The sequence below is a fragment of the Triticum urartu genome, chromosome 4A (assembly GCF_056163025.1).
Source record: "Triticum urartu cultivar PI428250 chromosome 4A, HENAU_Tu73, whole genome shotgun sequence".
Lineage (NCBI taxonomy): Eukaryota > Viridiplantae > Streptophyta > Magnoliopsida > Poales > Poaceae > Triticum > Triticum urartu.
This window is the reverse complement of record NC_141876.1, coordinates 498,970,371-498,983,965: the sequence shown is the minus strand read 5'-3', so window position 1 is coordinate 498,983,965 and position 13,595 is coordinate 498,970,371. Positions and strand designations below refer to the sequence as shown.

General features: G+C 52.4%; 3 protein-coding genes across 3 annotated transcripts; 1 reads left to right on the top strand and 2 right to left on the bottom strand.

Moving 5' to 3' along the window:
• The first annotated feature begins 1,886 nt into the window (after positions 1–1,886).
• On the top strand, positions 1,887–2,988 carry LOC147976299 (uncharacterized). Its single transcript, XM_087520815.1, has 2 exons — positions 1,887–2,786; positions 2,977–2,988. Exons 1-2 carry the CDS (start codon positions 1,887–1,889, stop codon positions 2,986–2,988), a joined length of 912 nt encoding a protein of 303 aa, XP_087376941.1.
• Positions 2,989–7,651: 4,663 nt separating this feature from the next.
• LOC147976298 (uncharacterized) lies at positions 7,652–8,371 on the bottom strand. The gene has a single exon (XM_087520814.1). It carries the CDS (start codon positions 8,369–8,371, stop codon positions 7,652–7,654), a length of 720 nt encoding a protein of 239 aa, XP_087376940.1.
• An 862-nt stretch (positions 8,372–9,233) lies between these two features.
• LOC125552313 (subtilisin-like serine protease 2) lies at positions 9,234–12,195 on the bottom strand. Its single transcript, XM_048715819.2, has one exon. The coding sequence runs from the start codon at positions 12,009–12,011 to the stop codon at positions 9,663–9,665; it is 2,349 nt and encodes a 782-aa protein (XP_048571776.2). The 5' UTR covers positions 12,012–12,195; the 3' UTR covers positions 9,234–9,662.
• Between the last annotated feature and the right edge of the window lie 1,400 nt (positions 12,196–13,595).

Genomic DNA, 13,595 nt, shown 5'->3' with positions numbered 1-13,595 from the left:
TGGGCTGAAGTGGGAGGGGAACCAGCCCCTGGTGGGCTGGTGCGCCCCCCATGGGCCTCCCCCTGCGCCTAGGGTTGGAACCCCTAGGGGTGGGGGCGCCCCACCTGACTTGGGGGGCAAGTTCCCCCTTGGCCGCCGCCCCCTTGGAGATGGGATCTCCTAGGGCCGGCGCCCCCCTAGGGGCCCTATATATAGTGGAGGGGAGGGAGGGCAGCCGCACCCAAGTCCCTGGCGCCTCCCTCTCCCCTCGTAACACCTCTCCCTCTCGTTGGAGCTTGGCGAAGCCCTGCCGAGATCACCGCTGCTTCCACCACCACGCCGTCGTGCTGCTGGATCTCCATCAACCTCTCCTTCCCCTTGCTGGATCAAGAAGGAGGAGACGTCTTCCCCAACCGTACGTGTGTTGAATGCGCAGGTGCCGTCCGTTCGGCGCTCGGTCATCGGTGATTTGGATCACGACGAGTACGACTCCATCAACCCCGTTCTCTTGAACGCTTCCGCTCGCGATCTACAAGGGTATGTAGATGCACTCCTCTCTCCCTCATTGCTAGATGACTCCATAGATTGATCTTGGTGATGCGTAGAAAATTTTAAAATTATGCTACGTTCCCCAACAGTGGCATCATGAGCTAGGTCTATGTGTAGTTTCTATGCACGAGTAGAACACAAGTTGTTGTGGGCGTTGATTTTGTCAATTTACTTGCCGTTACTAGTCTTATCTTGATTCGGCGGCATCGTGGGATGAAGCGGCCAGACCGACCTTACACGTACGCTTACGTGAGAATGGTTCCACCGACTGACATGCACTAGTTGCATAAGGTGGCTAGCGGGTGTCTGTCTCTCCCACTTTAGTTGGATCGGATTCGATGAAAAGGGTCCTTATGAAGGGTAAATAGAAATTGGCATATCATGTTGTGGTTTTGGCGTAGGTAAGAAACGTTCTTGCTAGAAACCTATAGAAGCCACGTAGAAACTTGCAACAACAATTAGATGACGTCTAACTTGTTTTTGCAGCATGTGCCATGTGATGTGATATGGCCAAAAGGATGTGATGAATGATATATGTGATGTATGAGATTGATCATGTTCTTGTAATAGGAATCACGACTTGCATGTCGATGAGTATGACAACCGGCAGGAGCCATAGGAGTTGTCTTAATTTATTTATGACCTGCGTGTCAACATAAACGTCATGTAATTACTTTACTTTATCGCTAACCGTTAGCCATAGTAGTAGAAGTAATAGTTGACGAGACAACTTCATGAAGACACGATGATGGAGATCATGGTGTCATGCCGGTGACGACGATGATCATGGCGCCCCGAAGATGGAGATCAAAAGGAGCAAAATGACATTGGCCATATCATGTCACTATTTGATTCCATGTGATGTTTATCATGTTTTACATCTTATTTGCTTAGAACGACGGTAGCTTAAATAAGATGATCCCTCACAATAATTTCAAGAAAGTGTTCCCCCTAACTGTGCACCGTTGCGAAGGTTCGTTGTTTCGAAGCACCATGTGATGATCGAGTGTGATAGATTCTAACGTTCGAATACAACGGGTGTAAGCCAGATTTACACATGCAATACACTTAGGTTGACTTGACGAGCCTAGCATGTACAGACATGGCCTCGGAACACGGAAGACCGAAAGGTCGAACATGAGTCGTATAGAAGATACGATCAACATGAAGATGTTCACCGATGATGACTAGTCCATCTCACGTGATGATCGGACACGACCTTGTTGACTCGGATCATGTATCACTTAGATGACTAGAGGGATGTCTGTCTGAGTGGGAGTTCATTAAATAATTTGATTAGATGAACTTAATTATCATGAACTTAGTTTAAAACCTTTGCAAAATGTCTTGTAGATCAAATGGCCAACGCTCATGTCAACCTCAACTTCAACGCGTTCCTAGAGAAAACCAAGCTGAAAGATGATGGCAGCAACTATACGGACTGGGTCCGGAACCTGAGGATCATCCTCATAACTGCCAAGAAAGCATATATCCTAGAAGCACCTCTAGGTGAAGCACCCATCCCAGAGAACCAAGATGTTATGAACGCTTGGCAGTCGCGTGCTGATGATTACTCCCTCGTTCAGTGCGGCATGCTTTACAGCTTAGAACCGGGGCTCCAAAAGCGTTTTGAGCAACACGGAGCATATGAGATGTTCGAAGAGCTGAAAATGGTTTTCCAACCTCATGCCCGGGTCGAGAGATATGAAGTTTCCGACAAGTTCTACAGTTGTAAGATTGAGGAAAATAGTTCTGTCAGTGAGCACATACTCAAAATGTCTGGGTTGCACAACCGCTTTTCCCAGCTGGACATTAACCTCCCGGACGAGGCGGTCATTGACAGAATCCTTCAGTCGCTCCCACCTAGCTACAAGAGCTTTGTGATGAACTACAATATGCAAGGGAGGGTGAAAACTATTCCTGAAGTATTTTCAATGCTGAAATCAGCGGAGGTGGAAATCAAAAAGGAACATCAAGTGTTGATGGTCAATAAAACCACTAGTTTCAAGAAAGGCAAGGGTAAGAAGAACTTCAAGAAGGACGGCAAGGGAGTTGCCGCAGCCGGTAAATCAGTTGCCGGGAAGAAGCCAAAGAATGGACCCAAACCTGAGACTGAGTGCTTTTATTGCAAGGGAAAGGGACACTGGAAGCAGAACTGCCCCAAATACTTAGCGGACAAGAAGGCCGACAACACTAAAGGTATATGTGATATACATGTAATTGATGTGTACCTTACCAGTACTCGTAGTAGCTCCTGGGTATTTGATACCGGTGCGGTTGCTCATATTTGTAACTCAAAACAGGAGCTGCGGAATAAGCGGAGACTGGCGAAGGACGAGGTGACGATGCGTGTCGGGAATGGTTCCAAGGTCGATGTGATCGCCGTCGACACACTACCTCTAAATTTACCTACGGGATTAGTTTTAAACCTCAATAATTGTTATTTAGTGCCAGCTTTGAGCATGAGCATCGTATCTGGATCTCATTTAATACGAGATGGCTACTCATTTAAATCCGAGAATAATGGTTGTTCTATTTATATGAGAGATATGTTTTATGGTCATGCCCCGCTGGTCAATGGTTTATTCTTAATGAATCTCAAACGTAATGTTACACATATTCATAGTGTGAATACCAAAAGATGTAAGATTGATAATGATAGTCCCACATATCTGTGGCACTGCCGCCTTGGTCACATCGGTGTCAAACGCATGAAGAAGCTCCATACAGATGGACTTTTGGAGTCTCTTGATTTCGAATCATTTGACACGTGCGAACCATGCCTCGTGGGTAAAATGACCAAGACTCCGTTCTCCGGAACAATGGATCGAGCAACCAACTTATTGGAAATTATACATACTGATGTGTGCGGTCCAATGAGCGTTGAGGCTCGCGGTGGCTATCGTTATGTTCTCACTCTCACTGATGACTTAAGTAGATATGGGTATGTCTATTTGATGAAACACAAGCCTGAGACCTTTGAAAAGTTCAAGGAATTTCAAAATGAGGTAGAGAATCAACGTGACCGAAAGATAAAATTCTTACGATCAGATCATGGGGGAGAATATTTAAGTCACGAATTTGGTACGCACTTAAGGAAATGTGGAATCGTTTCACAACTCATGCCGCTTGGAACACCTCAGCATAACGGTGTGTCCGAACGTCGTAATCGCACTCTATTGGATATGGTGCGATCTATGATGTCACTCACTGATTTACTGCTGTCATTTTGGGGATACGCTCTAGAGACAGCTACATTCACTTTAATAGGGCACCGTCTAAATCCGTTGAGACGACACCGTATGAATTATGGTTTGGGAAGAAACCTAAGTTGTCATTTCTAAAAGTTTGGGGATGCGATGCTTATGTAAAGAAACTTCAACCTGAAAAGCTCGAACCCAAGTCGGAAAAATGCGTCTTCATAGGATACCCTAAGGAAACCATTGGGTATACCTTTTACCTCAGATCCGAAGGCAAGATCTTTGTTGCCAAGAACGGGTCCTTTCTGGAGAAAGAGTTTCTCTCGAGAGAAGTAAGTGGGAGGAAAGTAGAACTCGATGAAGTACTGCCTCTTGAACCGGAAAGTAGCACAGCTCAGGAAGATGTTCCTGTGGTGCCTGCACCGACTAGAGAGGAAGTTAATGATAATAATCAAGGTACTTCGGATCAAGTTGCTACTGAACTTCGAAGGTCCACAAGGACACGTTCCACACCAGAATGGTATGGCAACCCTGTCCTGGAAATCATGTTGTTAGACAATGGTGAACCTTCAAACTATGAAGAAGCAATGGCGGGCCCAGATTCCAACAAATGGCTTGAAGCCATGCAATCCGAGATAGGATCCATGTATGAAAACAAAGTATGGACTTTGACAGACTTGCCCGATGATCGGCGAGCGATAGAGAATAAATGGATCTTTAAGAAGAAGACGGACACGGATGGTAATGTTACCATCTATAAGGCTCGACTTGTCGCTAAGGGTTATCGACAAGTTCAAGGGGTTGACTACGATGAGACCTTCTCACCCGTAGCGAAGCTGAAGTCCGTCCAAATCATGTTAGCAATTGCCGCATACTATGATTATGAGATATGGCAAATGGACGTCAAAACAGCATTCCTTAACGGCTTTCTTAAGGAAGAATTATATATGATGCAGCCGGAAGGTTTTGTCGATCCTAAGAATGCTAACAAGGTATGCAAGCTCCAGCGCTCTATCTATGGGCTGGTGCAAGCATCTCGGAGTTGGAACATTCGCTTTAATGAAATGATCAAAGCGTTTGGGTTTATACAGACTTATGGAGAAGCCTGCGTTTACAAGAAAGTGAGTGGGAGCTCTGTAGCATTTCTCATATTATATGTGGATGACATACTTTTGATGGGAAATGATATAGAACTTTTGGACAATATTAAGGCCTACTTGAATAAGTGTTTTTCAATGAAGGACCTTGGAGAAGCTGCTTACATATTAGACATCAAGATCTATAGAGATAGATCGAGATGCCTCATAGGTCTTTCACAAAGCACATACCTTGATAAGATATTGAAGAAGTTCAATATGGATCAGTCCAAGAAGGGGTTCTTACATGTGTTGCAAGGTGTGAAATTGAGCTCAGCTTAATGTCCGACCACGACAGAAGATAGAGAAAAGATGAGTGTCATCCCCTATGCCTCAGCCATAGGGACTATCATGTATGCCATGCTGTGTACCAGACCTGATGTAAACCTTGCCGTGAGTTTGGTAGGAAGGTACCAAAGTAATCCCGGCATGGAACACTGGACAACGGTCAAGAACATCCTGAAGTACCTGAAAAGGACTAAGGATATGTTTCTCGTATATGGAGGTGAGGAGGAGCTCGTCATAAAGGGTTACGTCAACGCTAGCTTCAACACAGATCTGGATGACTCTAAGTCACAAACCGGATACATGTATATTTTGAATGGTGGGGCAGTAAGCTGGTGCAGTTGCAAGCAAAGCGTCGTGGCGGGATCTACATGTGAACCAGAGTACATGGCAGCCTCGGAGGCAGCGCATGAAGCAATCTGGATGAAGGAGTTCATCACCGACCTAGGAGTCATACCCAATGCGTCGGGGCCGGTCACTCTCTTCTATGACAACACTGGAGCTATTGCCCTTGCCAAGGAGCCCAGGTTTCACAAGAAGACCAGGCACATCAAGCGTCGCTTCAACTCCATTCGTGAAAATGTTCAAGATGGAGACATAGATATTTGCAAAGTACATACGGATCTGAATGTCGCAGATCCGTTGACAAAACCTCTTCCGCGAGCAAAACATGATCAACACCAGGACTCTATGGGTGTTCGATTTCATCACGATGTAACTAGATTATTGACTCTAGTGCAAGTGGGAGACTGTTGGAAATATGCCCTAGAGGCAATAATAAAATGATTATTATTATATTTCCTTGTTCATGATAATTGTCTATTATTCATGCTATAATTGTGTTATCCGGAAATCATAATACATGTGTGAATACATAGACCATAACATGTCCCTAGTGAGCCTCTAGTTAACTAGCTCGTTGATCAACAGATAGTCATGGTTTCCTGACTATGGACATTGGATGTCATTGATAACGGGATCACATCATTAGGAGAATGATGTGATGGACAAGACCCAATCCTAAGCATAGCACAAGATCGTGTAGTTCGTTTGCTAGAGCTTTTCCAATGTCAAGTATCATTTCCTTAGACCGTGAGATCGTGTAACTCCCGGATGCCGTAGGAGTGCTTTGGGTGTACCAAATGTCACAACGTAACTGGGTGACTATAAAGGTATACTACAGGTATCCCGAAAGTATCTGTTGGGTTGACACGGATCGAGACTGGGATTTGTCACTCCGTATGATGGAGAGGTATCTCTGGGCCCACTCGGTAATGCATCAACATAATGAGCTCAATGTGACCAAGTGTTTGGTCACGGGATCATGCATTACGGTACGAGTAAAGTGACTTGCCGGTAACGATATTGAACGAGGTATTGGGATACCGACGATCGAATCTCGGGCAAGTAACGTACCGATTGACAAAGGGAAATGTATACGGGATTACTTGAATCCTCGACATCGTGGTTCATCCGATGAGGGTCATCGAGGAGCATGTGGGAGCCAACATGGGTATCCAGATCCCGTTGTTGGTTATTGACCGGAGAGTCGTCTCGGTCATGTCTGCGTGTCTCCTGAACCCGTAGGGTCTACACACTTAAGGTTCGGTGACGCTAGGATTGTAGAGATATTAGTATGCGGTAACCCGAAAGTTGGGAGTCCCGGATGAGATCCCAGATGTCAGGAGGAGTTCCGGAATGGTCCGGAGGTGAAGAATTGTATATAGGAAGTCCAGTTTCGGCCACCGGGAAAGTTTCGGGGGTCATCGGTATTGTACCGGGACCACCAGAAAGGTCCCGGGGGTCCATCGGGTGGGGCCACCTATCCTGGAGGGCCCCATGGGCTGAAGTGGGAGGGGAACCAGCCCCTGGTGGGCTAGTGCGCCCCCCATGGGCCTCCCCCTGCGCCTAGGGTTGGAAACCCTAGGGGTGGGGGCGCCCCACCTGACATGGGGGCAAGTTCCCCCTTGGCCCCCGCCCCCCCCCATGGAGATGGGATCTCCTAGGGCCGGCGCCCCCCTAGGGGCCCTATATATAGTGGAGGGGAGGGAGGGCAGCCGCACCCAAGTCCCTGGCGCCTCCCTCTCCCCTCGTAACACCTCTCCCTCTCGTTGGAGCTTGGCGAAGCCCTGCCGAGATCACCGCTGCTTCCACCACCACGCCGTCGTGCTGCTGGATCTCCATCAACCTCTCCTTCCCCTTGATGGATCAAGAAGGAGGAGACGTCTTCCCCAACCGTACGTGTGTTGAACGCGGAGGTGTCGTCCGTTCGGCGCTCGGTCATCAGTGATCTGGATCACGACGAGTACGACTCCATCAACGCTGTTCTCTTGAACGCTTCCGCTCGCGATCTACAAGGGTATGTAGATGCACTCCCCTCTCCCTCGTTGCTAGATGACTCCATAGATTGATCTTGGTGATGCGTAGAAAATTTTAAAATTCTGCGACGTTCCCCAACACGTTGATATCATTGTGTGATCCAGCCATGCCAAAGAAAGAGTGCTAGATCCAGAGATCTTGAGACGCCACGGCCTCTAGTATGATAGTGCAAGCCCTGACATGTCCCCTATACCGCCCTTGCCAAGCAGAAGGGCAGTTCTTCCACTCCCAGTGCATGCAGTCTATGCTGCCAAGCATCCCCGGGAAGCCCCTGCTAGCATTCATCGCCAACAAACGGGTTGTATCTTCAGCTGTCGGCTCTCTCAAGTACTCAGGGCCAAACACAGCAATCACAGCCTTGCAGAACTTATACAGGGACTCTAGGCATGTAGACTCGCTCATACGGACGTACTCGTCAATGAGATCACCGGGCACTCCGTATGCAAGCATTCGGATGGCGGCAGTGCATTTCTGATAAGAGGAGAAACCAATCTTGCCGACGGCATCCTCTTTGCACTCGAAGTAGTCATCATAGCCGACCACTACTTCTCTAATACGGTTGAAAACATGCCTACTCATACGGAACTGGCGGCGGAATTTGTGATGTTTGAACAACGGGTTTGTTGTATCAAAGTAGTCCTTCCAGAGAAGGAAATGCCCGCTTTCCCGGTTACGATTCAACGCCGGAAGGTGGCCCGGAATGGAGCCACGGAATAACGGCCGCTGGTTGTTGAGGTGGTGATGGACCAACAAGGCAGCCAATATCTCCTCCTCGTCGTCGGACGACGAATCATCGGAGTCGCAAATGAAATTGTGGAAAAAGAACTCGTTGACGGAGTCCATTTTCGTACCTTAGCAAACTGTCGAACAGCTTGCGGGCGTCGAAGAAGGAGACGGCCGGCGAGGGGAGACGCGGCGCCCACAGACCAGCTAGCTGCTCTACCAGAGTCCGACGAGTGTGACGGCGTCGGACGAGCATGCCGGCCGTATGTGGCGGGGCGGCGAGGCGTCTTCTTGGTCGCGGGCGGCTGGGCGGTGGGGGAAGCGGCGGCGGGAACCAGTTTGCTCCCCGACGGCAAAACGGCGGCTGCGGGCGACTGGGGGCAGGGGCGGCGCTGCTGGGCGGATGTGGAGGCGGCGGCAGCTGGAAGAGTTGCCGGCAAAAATGGGCGACGGCGGCGGTGACGGAGGAGGCGGGGACGAGGGTTGCTTGTTGGCCGGGGGGAAGGGAGGCCAATGTGTCACAGACCAGCAGGCCCGGGGACAGGAGTAGGCGAGCGCGCACGCGTCCGTCGCGTGTCCGCGCCGACGCAAATCAAGCTCAAAAATGGGCCGGGAATGGGTCGTCGGCGGACGAAAAATGGACACGCGTCCGTTTGGATCGACGCGTTGGGACACCTTTTCTGTCCGCGCCGATCCAAACAGACGGCCGTGGACGAAATAGATCGCCCCATTGAAGTTGCTCTAACGTGGGTTTTAAGAAAAGTGTAATTTTCTAGTACAACATGAGTAACATTGTCTGGCACACGGCGCAACCAGTGTTATCATCAGATCTTCCTATACTATCTAAACTATGAACACCTCTAAATATACCCACGCAAGTCCAGAGTTTCTTGATCTCCAACATGAGATGGCCGTATGCAGAACTGGCCAGCGAGTCATTAGTCAATACAGTAACAAGTATGCAGAAGTGACCAGCGAGTCATTAGTCAATACAGTAACAACAGTCGCGTTATCAGATTGGATCACAATTGGCAGCAGCTGCTACATAAAAGTTACACTCGAGCTACAGTAACAATACTAGAATATCTCCGGTTTTGTCATGTTTGGCCCTTTCTTTCCGTTGCTCCCGCGGCAACGCTAGCGTTGCCCGCGAAAGCAAACAAACTGCTGCACACACACTGCTGTCACTGTACTCTACGAGTATCTCACTGCCCGCGCTTTAATAATCAATCGCAGCAGAGAAAAAGGCCCTACGTAATTAAACTACTGCGCCCTGCCACCTTCAATGCGCAGCAAACCCGACCGCAACCGTTACCACCGCAGTCCAACTCTCTCTGACTTCTGCTCACTCGCCCGACGCCCACTGCCTTATCGCAACCGCTCTCGGACCGGGCGTGCCCCCACTTGTCAATCACATGGGCTGCAGCCACGTCACCACGATGGGGCTCCGGACGTCGTGCCCGCGGCCGTCCGACCAGACGAGGTGCCCGTGCACCGGCGCCGCGGTGGATGGCGCGGCCGCCGCCGACACCGTCACCGCGAAGCTCTGCTTCTTCACGGACGGGGAGAAGACGAGCTTCTCCGGCTTCACCGCCACCGACGCGCCGCCGCTCGCCATCTCCACGCGCGCCTTGTACGTCGCGGACGCCTCGGCGCCCACGTTGGTCGCCGTGCGGATCACCGTCTTCGACTGGTTGCCGCCGTAGAGCACCACGGAGATGGACGGGTAGTTCAGGTCCGACCCCGACGGCTTCCTGCCCGTCGCGGCCGGGCACGCCACGGGCTTGTGCGTGATCACCTCGATCGCGTTGGCCGCGTACCCGATGCTGCACATGAACGCCACGTAGTCCTCGTCCCCGGCGTCGTACACCAGCCCCGGGTCCAGGGCCTTGCCCAGCGCGATGTGCCCCGCGCCGTAGTCGAACGGCGTCGCGGCGCGCCCGGGCTCGGCCTCGTCCGCCACGGCCCCGCCGCGGTTGTCGGTCACGATGGCCGTGGTCATCAGCGCCGACCGGATGGCCGCCGGCGACCACCTGGGGTGCGCGGACCGGAGCAGCGCGGCGGCGCCGCTCGCGTGCGGGCACGCCATCGACGTCCCCGACAGGATGTTGAACTCCGTCCGCCTGGCGTCGGCCTCCAGGCCGGTTGGGCCGGTGGCGCCCGTCCACGCCGCGAGGATGTTGACGCCGGGGGCGATGAAGTCGGGCTTGAGGATTTCCGGGACGAGTCCGTTGGGCCCGCGCGCCGAGAAGGAGGCCACCAGGGGAGCCGGCTTGACGCCGATGACCGTGCCCCGGAAGACAATTGTTGCGGTCGGGTTGGTGGTGTTGGCAGCGTATGCCTTGAGCGCGTCGCCCTCGTTCTCGCCCACCGAGCAAGCTGGGAGGACGTGGGCGTCCCCTACCAGACCTTCGCCGTTGGCCTCCCCGTTGGCCAGAACCATCGCCGCGCCACCAGCTTCCTTGACGACCATCCCCTTGGCCACGCGTGGGCTGCTGCCGCGGTCGCAGATGACAATCTTGCCGGCCACAAGCGACGGGTCGATGGAGTTCTCCATGCACAGCGAAGCTGACAGCCCACCTGACCTCCCGGGGTAGTACAAAGACAGCATTGTGTTGTTGGCCAGGGGCTTGCCGGAGTAGAGAGACACCCCTGACATGCGCCTCCCGTCGCCGAGCACGATCTCGGCGGGGAAGTTGCGGTCGATGGTGCCGGCGCCCACGGTGGCGATCCACGGGGCGAGGTTGGTCACTGACATGGGAGCGGGCCCTTCGTTTCCCGCAGAGGTGGCCACGAACACTCCCCGCGAAACGGCACCGTACGAGCCGATGGCAATTGGGTCAATATAGAACGGCGACACCGCGCCGTTGCCGCCGCCTATGGAGACGGAGATGACGTCCACGCCGTCCGCGACGGCGCGGTCGAAGCCAGCCAGGATGTCGGAGTCGAGGCAGCCGGCGCCCTTCCAGCACACCTTGTACGCGGCAACCCTGGCCTTGGGCGCGACGCCCTTGGCGACCCCGGAAGCGTACCCCTCCATGCTCGCCGCGTAGGACACGCTCCCGGCAGCCGTGGTGGCCGTGTGCGTCCCGTGCCCGTCGGCGTCGCGCGGCGACATGTACTCCACGGACCCGTTAGACGCCGCCGCATCGACGCCGTAGTGCGCGGCGTGGCCCTGCGAGAAGAACCGCGCGCCGACGAGCTTCTTGTTGCAGGAGGACGCCAGGAACGCCGGCCCGGCGTCGCAGCCGCCGCGCCACCGGGCGGGGACGGCCGGTAGGTTCCTATCCGACAGGCTCCGGCGCTCGGGCCACACGCCGGTGTCCAGCACCCCGACGATGACATCGGAGCCGTAGTCGGCGAGGGACCACAGCCCGAGGCGGGCGCGGAGGCCCATGAACTGCGGCGAGCGGGTGGTGTGCAGCTGGCGGACCCGGTCCTCGAACGCGGCGAGCACGGCCGGGTGGCGCCGCAGCTCCTCGGCGCGGGACGCGGACAGCGACGCGGAGAAGCCGTGGAAGACGGTGTCGTAGACGTGGAGGGGCTCGAGCGTGCCGCCGGCGCTGGCCGCCGCCGACACGAAGGCCGCGGAGGCGTACCAGTGCGCGTGGGTGGGGAACACGGACGGCTTGGCCCGGTGGTCGACGCGGAAGATGTACGTCTTCCTGGCCTGTCCGCCGCCGCTGACGCCGAGCGCGGTCTGCGAGAGCGCCGGGGCGAGCACGAGGAGGAGTAGCAGGAGGCGGCGGCGGGCGGCCATTGGTGAGAGAGTAGGACGGCGGACGGTGTCGTGGAGCGGGGCGGTGGTTCGCGGAGTTATAGCGATTAGCGAGGCAGTGGGAGGTTGGGGGAGGGAGCGCGGTGCGTCGTGGGCGGGCTCGTCGTACCAGGTTGCAGTTATGACGCGTCACGTACTCGCTCCCTACACCCGTAGCATGGTTAAATGCTGCCGCTTGGGGCGTGTCGCGACCTTGCGGGCGCCATGGCCGATTGGGGGTGCGGACTTTTTAGTCCAGAGAGTAGAAAAAGTCCCTAAGGCTGGTCATCATAGGCAAGAACATAAGCTAGTAACTTACATACTTTCCTAGACTATATTACTATCTTCATAGTGGGTAGGAACATCTATGTAGTGTCATACAACGATGTATTTATTAGGTTATAGACTCATTGTTTTTTGGAGTGTGTGATGTTCCGGTAACTTAGACCTCTCCCAATGCATTGGTGCTAAAGTGGGGTGCTAAGTGCATTAAAATGCTTAGCAACTAATGTCCCCAATGCATTGGTGCTTAGGTTTTGTAGCTAAGCCTCCTCTATTTAATTGTTTAGCAATAAAACTCCTTCATGTATTGGTTGGTAGTCTTTTTGCCTAGGTCCACGTGCTTAGCATTGGTTCTTATTGGGGTCACCATAATGCTCTCTCTCTTTTTTAAATGCTTTGCCACATCATATTTCTGCCTATGTGGCACGCTTAGCACCTGTACACCGTGGAGCACTGGGATGGGCCTTAGCTAGTTACCACAAGCACCTCTCTTTTTATTAAATATGTGCCACATAAGCAAAGTTGTATTGAAGTGTGTGATGTTACTCCTAAGTTCCTTCTCATTGTGACCAACCTAAAAAGTTTTTAGAAACCAAACAGGAGGGACTTTTTTTACAGGGACTAAAAAAAACTCTACTAGAGAGTCTTTTTTATTAGTCCCTGAAACTAGAAAAAGTCCTAAGACTTCTCAACCAAACACCACCTGTGTGTTGGGTGGGTGGACGAGTGTGAGCGTGTGACCGCCCGAGTGCTGTACCGTAGCGTCATCGTCAAAGTGGCTTGACTCTGGATAGGAATCACGCGTGACACCGTGGGCATTGGGATATACTTTCTCTGTTTCAAATTACGATATGTCTAGATGTATTTTAGTTCTACATATATTTTATTTATTTTGTAATGAGTAATTTGAAATAGAAGGAGTAGTAGTTTAGGGTCAGCGCCTTTGGCCCGACCCGGCGACCCTGACGGGTCATGGACGCCAGGGCTGGGCTGGGGCCTGGGCGGAATGCTTGTAGTTATGTGATACACTGATAATGTCTAGGATCCGTTCTACAAGTTCATTAGTACTCATGTCATCTAAAAAAAGGTCCATGATCATGTAGCTTTCATGGATTCTGAGGACCGATGAATGGTCCTCCCTTGTGCACCGGCGAGGGCCAGCCAAGGCGTTGCACTGCGTCAGTTGTAGTAAAGGGGTAGACTGAACCCGTGGAACGCGCGCGAAAGGAGGGAGCGTGCTTTTGTGGTAAAGTGAACGTTGGGGATCTAGCCGCGCTCGGTTTCCAGTGGTTTGTCGTTACCAAA